Source organism: Caloenas nicobarica, chromosome 2, assembly GCF_036013445.1.
Source record: "Caloenas nicobarica isolate bCalNic1 chromosome 2, bCalNic1.hap1, whole genome shotgun sequence".
Lineage (NCBI taxonomy): Eukaryota > Metazoa > Chordata > Aves > Columbiformes > Columbidae > Caloenas > Caloenas nicobarica.
The window spans coordinates 123,920,915-123,933,550 of NC_088246.1; the positions used below are offsets into that span (position 1 = coordinate 123,920,915).

General features: G+C 37.8%; 1 protein-coding gene across 1 annotated transcript; it reads left to right on the plus strand.

Moving 5' to 3' along the window:
• Positions 1 to 11,798, plus strand: MRPL15 (mitochondrial ribosomal protein L15). Its single transcript, XM_065629975.1, has 5 exons — positions 1 to 144; positions 3,460 to 3,617; positions 6,173 to 6,338; positions 6,878 to 7,001; positions 8,139 to 11,798. The coding sequence occupies exons 1-5, from the start codon at positions 46 to 48 to the stop codon at positions 8,474 to 8,476; spliced, it is 885 nt and encodes a 294-aa protein (XP_065486047.1). The 5' UTR covers positions 1 to 45; the 3' UTR covers positions 8,477 to 11,798.
• The last annotated feature ends 838 nt before the right edge of the window (positions 11,799 to 12,636 follow it).

The window sequence follows — 12,636 nt, forward strand, 5'->3', positions numbered from 1 at the left end:
CTCGCCCGGACGATCCTTGCTGCCGCCCTTGGGACGGGAGCGGACATGAGCAGGCATGGGGCGAGCAGGGCCCTGGAGCTGCTGCGGTCGCTGCCCAGAGTCAGCCTGGCCAACCTAAGGCCCAGTCCAGGCTCCAAGAAGCGGGTGAGTGCCTGCAGCTCGTCGGGTGGCTCGTAGGCACGCTTTCCCTCTGGCCGCAGGGCTCCTGGGCAGGGGGCACGCCCGGCCCTGGTGGCGGCTGCCTCGAGGGCTGTCAGAAGGTCTTTGGGGACGCTGCGGCAAGCCCAGGAGAGTGGTCTGGCCGGAATAGGAAGGCTGAGGAGTGGATGGCAGTGTTGTACGCGTTGGCCCTGTTCTTGCCATTTGTGTGTCTTGTAGCCGGTGTGCGTGCCCATCCCCATAGAGAACTGGCTGAGGAGTGGCTCTAGCTAAACCTCAGAGCCATCACTGGGGGGCAAGCAGAAACCGTAAAAACTATAGAATACCAAATGTTTATGAGATGGGGTAATACATTTGAAAAAGGAAGGTTAAAAGGCTTAAAAGGAATGTGATACCAGTCAGCACTTCTTGTCCCTATTGCTTTCTCAAAACCGAAGCTGGATGTTATTTTCCCTGTCTCCTTGTAAAGTAATTGGGGAGTAAAGAAGAGCAACCATGAAGAAACCCACCTGATTTGGGGGAAATATCAGTGAGCAGGGGGATGAGGTTCAAGGGCTCAAGTCATAGGATTAGAGGACTGACAGGGAGCACCAAACAACACTTCCCTGTCAACTGTCAAGTCTCCCTAGAGATGCTTACAGAGCCAGTGAGTGCTGCAGTTGTAACCTCATAAACCTGTTACAAGAAAAGAGAGTGGAAATTCTTCCCCCCCTGCAGCTGTTGAGGTTCCCTTGTCAGGTTACTTCTCTTGAAGCCGTGAACACCCAGCTTTGCCAGAGTCAAGCAGATGTAGAAGAACAAGCCCTGTACAGGACTGGAGTGGTGATTCCTAAGGTTTTTCAAGTCAATACAGGCTCCAAAATGGTGCTTTCAGGTTTATCATCTAGAAGTTATGAAATAATTTAAACTTGAGGTTTACTGGAACTGATGCTTTCCTGCCAGTGTTTGGTCTCAGGATTCTTCATTTTTCAAGGTGGCTGTTGGGTTTAGGAAAACATTTTTTTTTAAATCTTGAAAGTAGAGGTTTTTGTACACTCACTGGGTCTTTGGCAAGTAACTTGCAGTATAGGAAATTAGCATTTTTTGCCCATGTTACTGCTGTTTACCTTCAGTTAGAGTTTGTACAAGTAAACTTAGCTCTGTTTCTCTGTTTTGCTTTGGGTTTTTTGTGCCTGACAGCCGTATTTTGTGATTAATCAAGTTCTCAAATAAGCAGGGCAGGTTTAAGAGCATTTGACTTCACAAACAGAAGTTGCATGAAAAAAAGTTTTAATTGGCTCCTCTAACAATGTAAAATCTGGTCAATGTACTGATTACTTTCCGTTTGTGACCAGCTATTGTTGGTGTACTTGTATTAACTAGAGTCACCATGTAATCTGGTGTGTGTGCAGGCAGCTGCCAGAAAGGGTGGGTGGGCCAGCAGTGTCCTCTCCTTGCCTTTGCATGCTCACACCCACTGTATGTTTTCTTCTGCTGCTAGAGGTTGTGTGGTGAGCCAAAGCAAGGAACTAAACCAGCCGAAAACTAGTTAGACAAAAATTAGTTTTCATCTACTTTAATTCCCTGGCCTGTCCAACCCAGAGCCACACAACTGCTTGTGTCAGCGCAGGAGGCCTTGTGAGTAAAGAAGCTTAGTGTGCCAGCTTTCTTTGGTGACATGGATAGTCTGGTCTAGCATAAAACAGCACTTGAATGCTACACTATTTAATATTAATACAGGTAAGCTGTGCATCTTAGGTCAGATGATGTTTCAAATATATTAATGCATTTTTTTCTGATATGTGTCCATACCAACTTTTCTACTAATATTTCAATGCACATAAAGTGCTCTGTAACTTTGGAAACCTTACAGACATAGTAAAGATCATAAAACATCCAATTTTATGTGTTTGTGGTGTTAGGCTAATAATCAAATAGCATGATGTAATGAGCAGTTTTCAGACCTGCATTTTGCTGAGTAGTCTGTACTGTAGTCTAGCTGCACAGAGGGGTTTGTAGGGTTAGGGGTGCTCGAAGTTTGGCCATCCGAGCTCTGAACACATAGAAATTGAAGAGGCGTACTGTAGTCTCTTTAGTAATGATTTATGTACATTATTATTGATCCAACAGTGACTGTGCTGTGACTTAACCAAAGTTAGCTTATAAGCAGTACAAATGCTGTTTATAGTGCGTTGCTTTACCTGTATCCCAGCCTGACTGATTCACATTAAGGAACACAATGGAAAATAGCAAATGTATGAATTGTGGTGTGCAAATATGAGACTAGTCAGCAGCATGACATTGCTCCTTCCACATGCGTTCATGCTCCAGTGAATGTTAGTTTAAATAGGAAAAGCTTTGTAAGATCAAATGGATCCATTAAAGCGATGTAGAGATGTAGGAGCTGAACAGTGAGCTCTACCACATGTGGCACGGGAGCAAGGATTCTGAACCTTGTGGCTCTGTCTTGTCTCTGCCAAAGTGTGAATAAATCAAAGTGAGCCTTAGTGCTGCAAATTTTTCAGTATATGAGCTAAATAAAGCCACCTTACACAGAAAACTTTATTATGTCAGAGTCAGCTGGCACCGCTTCATTTAGTAGCAGTGACTCCCAGCTGCTCATTTCCACCCTTGCTTACTGCCGGTTTTGTAATCCAATAGATATTTGCATACTCATGAATTGTACTGAATGGTGCAACTGGCCTAGATTTTAAATTAAAAAGGAAAACAATTTTAGCTTTGCTTATCCCATTCACCATTTAGCTATGCAAGTGCTTCTGCTGGCAGAAATAGGAGGTGAGTCCAAGAAGATTGCTAAACTGCTCCCTGTGGCTGCAGTGTTACTTTAGAAAGTCTGTCCATGAAAAGAATCATATGCACATAGTATATATCACCTGTTCCCCTGCCTCTTGAATTAGAATTGATTTTTTTTTCTTTCCTGTTTTCATTGTCAGTATTTGGAAACTTCTGAGCACTGAGCAACTTTCTCATGATATAGGAAATATCAATAGTAATTCAGGAAAATTACCTAACTTGGAGAATGCAGGGTGTAAGATGTAGGATTCAGTACTGGTATTCCTTTTGTTGCAATATGTGTTAATGTAAAGTTTCAGACTATTTGTGGTGCCTACCTAGAGCTGCGCTCTGCAATAATTACATAAACTGCTTTTCTGGTGAGTTTTCCCCTTAGAAAAGAGCTATTACTTTATTTTTCCTCAAGAATAAGTATTTTGCTCAGTTGTTTGTATCCCTGAAATCTTATGTTTTATAGATACTTATCGTCAAAGTAGTTGTCTGAATGTATCACTGATTGTTTTCAAGGAGAAAAGACGTGGCCGTGGAAGATATGGAGGCAGGAAGTGTGGTCGAGGTCACAAAGGAGAAAGACAAAGAGGAAATCGCCCCCGATTAGGTTTTGAGGGTGGTCAAACTCCGTTTTACTTGGCTATACCAAAATATGGGTTTAACGAGGGACACAGGTAAGTTTCTTCCCATTTACCCAGAAATTAATTGTTGCCTGCTTTTCTTGGTCTTTCTTCTGAAGCTGGAATGTAATATGCCAAAACAGGCCTCACTGAAAATGAGGCATTCCTCTCGATTGTTAGCTCCCTTACCAGCAGCATCTTCCATTTCTTGTGAGATTATTTTTTTAAATTAATTATTTTCTGTTGGTTTACATCTCTGCTTATTTGCCCATTTCTTTGCATAACCCCTCATATATAGCAGTCTCCCTTCCTGCTACAGCTGAGTGTATTTCTCCTCTCAGACCACTCCTCCACATGTACCTGTTTCTCCTGTAGCCTGTCTGCAGAGCAGATAACCTGCTGAAATGACTGGGAACAGTTCCATTGGCTCGAGTGAGGATGTTGGGCATGGAGGTGTAATCCAAAGCCTTGCTTTGTGATCTCTCTTTGCTTCATTTACCTGGTCTACTGCTAGCCAAGCAGTTCTCCTTCTCTTCATGACTCTTATTTTTTTTTTAGCCCTGCAACACTGCAGGTTTTGTCTGCACTCCATCTGTTCCACCTGGGGTCTTAACAAGCTCTTTATCAAATCCATTGGATGAAGCCATTAAGTCATCTTTGACTATTGTTCTCCTGAGTCATTCTACCTTGTTTGACACTTCTGTCTCCTTCACACAATGTTCTTGTTTTTGCCATGCTCCTCTTTCAGCTTTTTAATGTTTAAAATTATTCTTCTAACCAGTCACTGTTCTTAGCTGGAGATCTGTATGCCAGTTTTTTATTAGTTTCCTCCACTACATTCTTAATTACACATTTGGTTGGTTTGTTTTGTTATTGTTTACAGCTGGTTTTGTTTCTGAAGATAGCATTTTTGTTACCTTGGTCACCCTGGTTGCTTTTAGATATGGTCATGAAAGCACTGTATGGATAGAGAAGTTGTTCTAGGCAGTAGTAAGAAAAACATGCCACACCTAGCTGACAGTTCAAGAATGAAAGGACTTGTGAATTCATTTGAAAATTGTTAAACTTTCATTTTCTGTTATAACTTCATCAAATAGCTGTGCATTTTTATATTTCCATTCTTTATGCGTGGAGTATATCTTACCTGTCCTGATGATGAAAAGTTTTCTCTGTCAGTCTTTCCAGTTTTGAAGCGTGATTCAAACTATATTTCCACGTACTTCCATTTTCTCCTGAAACAAGTACTTCTAATAGCTGAATACATGGGGTAGATCCCACAAAGGAAATACTGCAGAATGCAGACACTAAGCTTATGTTAGCAGCAGTCACATGTTCATGAAGAATCAACAGCAAAAAATCCCAAGTTTCTACAGTGACAAGAAATAGGGTCTTGCTGTTTTAAACTGCATCTGACAGCATGTGGGAACAAAAAAACTCCGTAATTTCTTTTCAATGTTATTGGCAAAATTTCAATGCCAGGTTGTTGTAAATGTTTTTCTAGTGAACACTGTAACTGCATTTGAGCAACACTATTATGGCAGGATGGGAGCGTGCTGAACAGTGTCTCTACCCGTTTATCTTCACCTCTCTCTTCTTTCTGTCTGCAATGGTGTCCCTCTACTTTTTGAACTTTTGCTCTGTTAGGAAGTGTCTAACAGTGCAAATTCTGTTGCTTGTCTTGTCTTACTTAGCTCGCCAGTAACAGATAAGCTGCTCAGTTTTTCTCCTACCACTCACAGCTTTCTGATAGCAGTAGTCAAACTGATGAGAAAGTTTTGAACATCTGCATAAATGATATGCAGTAGACATAGACACTGATATTGGGAAGGCTATCCTGAGGATTGGCTTCCATAATAAAGCTAGAACTTTATAAAATGCAAAAGTAGGTTCTGCTGAAGCTGATGGCTATTGACAGAATATTATCGTTTCCTTTGGAGACGTGGCTTAGTGAATATTTTCTCAAAGTTTCTCTCCCGTGGTGACATTTTGAGGAAGACTCCATTCAATACTTGTGAGATGTCAGGTACAGTGGTAGTGGACTAAAAAAGTCTTGTTGGACATAGGCAAGCTATGCAGGAGCACATACAGCATTTGGCTGATAGTCTTGGACTAAATTTGTATGGGAGGGGAGGATTTTTTTTTTTGACAGATTTTCTGAATGTATAAGTGAAGCTACCAAGCTGGATTCACTTTGAAGATGGTAGTTATTTAGAATCTTGTTGGCTTACCAAGAAATGCTGACTCTTTCATTTCTCCATCTTTTTTTTTTTTTTTTCAATTCCTTAAACCAGCCAGGAGGTGGAGAGAGATTCTGGAGTAAATTTAGCTCAGCAACAGCAACATTATCAATATCATATTGGAGTGGGGGGGTGTGAGCAAACCTGAAGGCATAATGGAGTCTTGGGCTGTAACTAGGGCTTGTTTTGCATTAAACTTAAAATTTTGACTTATATATGAGTGTGTTTTAAACATTTACTTGGTATTTTTAGGAGTAGGTAGAAAATTGAATACACTGTGGTGTATCTCAGTTAACCAGTTGCTATTAAAGCTTTAATTTTGTAAATTTCTCATTGTTTCGTTTGGGTTTTGTTTTATTTTTCTCTCCCCAGCTGCAGACGTCAGTATCAACCGCTCAGTCTTCAGAGGCTGCAGTACCTGATTGATTTGGGTAGAGTTGACCCCACACAACCAATTGACTTAACGCAGCTCACTAATGCCAGAGGTGTAACAGTGCAACCTCTCAAAAGGGATTATGGTGTCCAGCTGGTGGAGGAGGTATGCATACAAGATATTTATTACTTCAGGCATATAAAGCCTTGAGTTTTCAATTTTCCATACCAGGCTGTCAGATTGACCTTCCTCTGTATTGGAAGCATCTTTGCTATTTTCAATTAGTTTGCTGTGGGATTTTTGTGGTAACAAATCCACGAGAGGGCACTGTGTGTTAGCAAAAAAAGCCAAAATGGTGTTTTAAGACCCGAGAGACTACAAAAATAGTAGTTAAGTCACACATAACAAGAGGTTGAACTAGTATTTTAGAACAGAAGCCTAGAATGTACTGAAAGAAATGTATTAATACCTTGGACAGGCAAACTTTTTTTATTCACACTGAGGGCAGTTTGGTTACTTGTCTTGGTCCAGGAAACAGACACGTCATAATATTTTGCAGGATTTAATGTTTCTTACAGCTTTTCAGAGAACAATAAATTAAATAAATTTTAAATAAAAAAAATTTAATTTATAAAAAAATAAATAAAAAACAATAAATGTCCAAAACCACTCGTTTTAATTTTACTCTGTGTTGAAATTTACAGGGTGCTGATATCTTTGCAGCTAAAGTAAATATTGAAGTGCAGAGAGCATCTGAATTAGCGATTGCAGCGATAGAAAAAAATGGAGGTGTTGTTACAACATCATTCTATGATCCAAGGAGTTTGGGTAAGAATTTATTTTTATTTCTGACTTTGTTTTGATTGTGCAAATATTAAATGATCCAAATCAAAGTTTCAAACATAGTTCTTACTGGAAAATCATCCACTTCTGTTCTAAAAATTTCAACAACACGTTGTACAAATGTTGAACTGTAATGCATCCTCAGTTTGTGATCTTTATTTTTTAAACTGTTCACTTGTTTAGCCATACCAGTGTTAGTTGTCATTTACCAACTTAATAAAGACTCTTTCTTTGAATTTTTGTCTTCCAACTTTTTCAAGTGTTTAATAACCCTGAGAAAATTCAGGAAAAAAATAGATTTAAAAAGAACTGTGGATATTTATATTTTTAATTTAAAATATTTTTCCAGTTAAAGTGAGGAAATAAGTTACAGAAGCTCAGAATAATTCCAGTCAAAATGGCTATTGTTTTCAGAACACTTTCACTGAAGAATGAAACTTTGCTTTGCTTGAGGCTGCATCCTGCCTAATATTCATTCATGCAGTTTTTATTGACAATAATGGAGCTTTTATGGGTGAATGAGGCTGAGAACAAGAGGAACAGACATTTTTAGGCTGCAAGATATGTTATCCTGGAGTGATACAAGTTCTCTTTTTCCAATCCAGAAAATAATAAAAATATTAAGGTTAAAAGGAGCCGGAATGTAATTTGCCAAATTCAGTAAATCTTGAGAGGATAGTCTCACAAGTGATTAAATAGATACACATGCCACTGATTCTTTATTTAAAATACTAACATTTGTTGGTACACTGTGTAAATAGCCATGCAGATGCATTGCTTTTAACCTGGAAGTCAGTCCTTTAAATAAATGGTGTCTTTTAGCTTGGTTATGGTATCTTTCCAAAGTAGTCATTCTAAACATATTAGAAGTAATGATTCATCTGGATTGTCACTATAAATATCAGTTAAAACAGAGTTGTTTGTTTTGTTAGGTGAAATTTGTAAAACACTATCTCATTCTGAACAAGAAAATTCGTAAGATTTGGTTTTTTGCATGATACTTTTTAATAACAGTTTAATAATTTATTTAGCACAAAATACTAAATAAGAAGGTGTCACTTAATGTCTTTAAATATGTATTATGAAGTATAATACCTAATTTTCTTTCATGTTTGTCCACAGAAATTTTATGTAAGCCAGTAGTATTTTTTCTGCGTGGCCAGCCTATTCCAAAGCGAATGCTTCCACCTGAAGATTTAGTCCGCTACTACACAGATGCCAGGAATCGGGGATACCTGGCAGATCCATCCAAGGTTGCAGAAGCCAGGCTTGAACTTGCCAAGAAATATGGCTACGTCTTACCAGACATAACGAAGGACGAACTCTTCAAAATGTTAAGCGCACGCAAAGATCCTAGACAGATATTTTTTGGTCTTGCTCCAGGCTGGATCGTGAACATGGCAGACAAGAAAATTCTCAAACCAACTGATGAGAGGCTGTTAAAATACTATAGCTCGTGAGTTCAGGACTAGAGACAACTGCAGGTGCACAGGAAACATCTGGGTATGAAATAATGGATACTAAGTGGTGTTTGTTTTGGTTTTTTTAAGGCTCCTGTTAGACTAAACGAAACATACATTTTTGTTTATGTAATCTTCTGGTGTAGCTCTCAACTCTTTTTATTATCATAATACAGTATATGAAAGGTCCTAACATTTGGAAACAGTGTAGAATCTGACATAAAGTGTGTATTTGGGCACTTTCTCTTGCAATGATTTGCCATTTCTTTTTTTCAGATAAAATATTTTGATGTTGCATTTATTTCAGAGGATGAGTCCAAAGAGTAACTTGACCTAATAATTAGTTATATTTCCCCCTTCAATTTAAAATCAGAAATGTGGCTGTGTGAAGCCCATATTAGTTTTACAATCATATTACATATCATTATAATTTATGTTTTAGAAAATGGTATCCTGAATACCTTTGAGAGGTAGACCATCTATTTTTGGAGGGGGAAATTCAAAAGAACCAGAAATAACGAAGTACTGAAGAATTCATTAACCTCTTCAATTCAGCAGCCATGTTTTGAATTTTGCCACTTCCATCAATAGCATTAGATCTTGAGAGGTCTTGATTTTTGTCTTATACCTGCAGGTGGAATTGAGAAAGACGGGGTGTGCAGGTTAAAAGAACTTTCTATCTAAATTACAAAAAAAAAAAAAAAAAAGATGGCTATCTTAAATGGTTTTTATTATTCAAACAGAATTTAAAACTTGTCCAAACATAAATGTAATGCCATTAACAAAAATGCATAGCAGAATCCAGAGTCAATGCATATTAGACAGTGACAATAGATGGTGAAGGATGGGGATGTGATTAAGTACACAATTAAGATTCAGTTTTCAGCTTGATCTCAGATTGCTTATGTGACTGTCGACAAACGCATTTAGGTGCGAAAAGTTACTAACAAATTATTTTAATGGGAAACAGTATTTTAATCACACCAACTTGATACAACCATGAAAAATATTTTCCAACAAACATTTGTTTCATCAGTCTCTGCAGAATACTGTGTTATTACTATACAAGAGTATTCTAGGTTTCATATGGAAGTTAAGGATTGGGCATTTGGGATGATGAACCAAGCAGAAAATAGAAAAATGAAAGAGGACATTAAGTTAATCCATTAGAATTTTATCTGACTCCTCAGAAGTTAGTGAGATGTTTCATAATTACATGAACTTTAATGGAAGCTGAATTTGGCTTTAAAATATGGATAATTTGGTTATTATGGTGCAGGAAACAGTCCAGAAGACCAGAACACAAGAGTAAGTCTTGCTTTCCAATGTTCATGTGCCCTTGGAAATGCTATGTATAGTTTCCTGTAGCTGCCAAACCATCTCATCTCCTAGGGGAAGCTGCCTTGAGTGCCAGAATCTCCTCTGTAACACCTGTATTCCACTTGTGTGCCTCAAAGAGAAAAAAAAAAAATCTTTCTTTCAGGGAATAACAAGAAGCAGATGAATGTTTTTGTTGGTGTTTGTGAACCAGCTCAGATATTTGTTTCAGTCAGCGAACTGTCTTGTAAATTAATATGAGCATCTGTAATCGCAAAACAAAATAAAACAAGTCTTCTATTCTCATGATGATTAAATAATCTGAAATCCAAAGATTAACAATGGAAAGTCACTAATTTTTGATAATTTACTCTTCAGCTTCTATTGTCCGTTGTTAATGTGTGTTAGATGCTATCAGTACCGGTCATTCTCTTGACTTGTGCTTTAAGTATAGGTGAAACATAGGAAAACAACACCAATATAAAATTGGATTGTGAATAGCAGGAATTTGGTTTTAGTGGCATTAACATTCATATTTTATAAGGTGCACAACACTTTTTTGGAACATTAAGAATAATACAGCATGCCAAAAAAAGTATAGCTAGTGTTAACTTGAATGTGAAGTAAATAACTTTCTCACTTTAGATGTATCCTGTTCTGCATCCTGATGATTGTTGGTTTGGAAACTTAAATGACAAGCAATACTTCTTTACTTTTTTTTTTTCTTTTTTGTTATTACAATACTACTGCCTCCATCGGGGAAGGAGTTGGAGGAGGGGAAGAGTATTTATTGCCTTCCCTTATTTGTGCCATAATGTTTCTGTTTTTATGAATCAATTCACAATTGTATTTTGTGGAGGTGGTGGTACTCAACAGGAAAGCTACTTAACTGGAAGCAAAGAAGGAAGTTAGTCATATTAGTGAAGACCAGAAGACAAAAGTGTTTATGTATCATTGTGTATTTTTGGGAGGAGAAGAAGGGGGAAGGCAACTTTGTTTCCACTCCTGCTCTTTGTATTAAAATGAACAAATTGCTCTCAGCAATTTTTTTTTTTTTTTTCAAAATCAACTTCTTTGATACACACATGCGTGCACATGCTGGTTTCTGTAGGTTTCTAAATGGTTTTCAGGTGAAAGGGTAACTTGGATAAAATGATAACAGTGAAAGAAAGAATGAAAACAGGAAACAGATGTCTGGTGACGTCGAGGGATTGGATAGCACTTATTCAGTGAACGACGTCTTAGTCACAAGGCAGCTGTATCCTGGCTCTGATACTGTAACACTACAAATACCTTGGAGCCAAAACAGCCACGTTCCACCAAATCCGGTCATTCTGCTTTATAAAGGTGATCTTTTATCATCTTATAATTGGAGAGGGCAAAAAGGGCTGTATGTTGGTTTATTTAAAATATGCCATGCTTGTCTTTTTTCTTCTGTTTACAGTAGCTAGTATTTTATAACTGTTGTTCTGATTTTTATTTACTAGTGAAAAAAGTGACAAGGTTATAGAGGATTTCCTGTTCATTTTATCTCGTCAGGAACACAAGTCTCCTGGCAACCGAATACAGAATTATCAAAAGCACAAGTAAGTTATTGACAAGGTTTCTAATAAATCCATAATAAACAGCCTCCCAATGGACTGTTGTTTATATGAGGGTGGGGCTCACTGATGAAAGACTCTAGGCCAGCACTGGTATCTAAGGCTGTTCTTTTTATTTAGGAATATCTACCACGTTTTCTTGTTCATAAGATAAATTATTGTCTTAGGTATCCTGTTTTGATAGGGGTTTTCATATGCAACAATGTATTAACACAGCAAAAAGCACCCAATCAGCTGTAACCAGAAAAGCACTATCAAGTAGCTGAGGAAAAGAAACATGATTTGTGCCATAAAATACTGAAAGCCATGTCAATTTTTATCAACATCATACTTTTGAATGGTTCCTTGATAAAATTGATTATGTATGTGAGACTAAAATCAAAATAAAGGCCTCTGAACGAGTACATACTTCGTAATATCATACCTTAATAATTGGAAATCACCTGTTTCTTATGAGACTGATAACAGCAGCTGGTGAATACTGTACTTACAGGTGGCTGACTGCAGATTCAAAATGCAGCCAGTTAAATGTACTTTCCTTTTTACCTGTATCTACAACAAAGACATGCTGCCTTTTACTTCGTTATACTTCATGGTATACATGTTTAGCAACCAAAAGTTGATTCCCTGATTTCCAGAAAGAAAGAAATGAATAAATTAGTGGCCCTTATCTGAATCTTCACTGGCAGTGTGCCAACATTGTTTTGACATAAAAGCATAATTGGTGTTAGTGCTCCAGGAAGTCATATAAAAGTGATCAATTACGAAGATAGCTTCCCATTGCTATTTTATTATCTTTTGTTTTATTGCTAAAGTTTAAAATGCTAAGCTAATGCAAAGCTAATTTTGCACTGTTGACCACTCACAAGTTCTGTAAAAAAATTGTCTCTGATTTGAAATCGTTGCCCAAGTTTGTACTTTAAATATTTAAGTGTTGTATTTATGTATATCTAAGCTAAGATGCTGTGTCTGTCCAAAATGGGCAGTTTCGTATTCCATATGCGGATTTATTTCTTAAAATTTTCTCATCAGTGATGAGATGGGAATAGTTTTACATAACTCACAGTCTGTACATCAGTTTACTGTGGTATAGTTTAGTCTATGAAAAGATGTAGTTAGAAGTCCTGGTGTGTCAGAATTCTTACACCTTAGAGGAAAATTATGAACTTTTTAAGCTCTTCCTTCTCCTAGCCCAGGTGGCCCATCTTGGTCTTTTGTAGCAGAAACATATGGCACTGTCTG

Excerpts from the sequence above, each read along its gene's own strand:
- MRPL15 (XM_065629975.1), top strand. The coding sequence starts at position 46 with ATGAGCAGGCATGGGGCGAGCAGGGCCCTGGAGCTGCTGCGGTCGCTG. Across the intron at positions 6,339-6,877 it reads GTGTCCAGCTGGTGGAGGAG|GGTGCTGATATCTTTGCAGC; the intron begins GTATGCATACAA and ends TGAAATTTACAG. Across the intron at positions 7,002-8,138 it reads CTATGATCCAAGGAGTTTGG|AAATTTTATGTAAGCCAGTA; the intron begins GTAAGAATTTAT and ends GTTTGTCCACAG.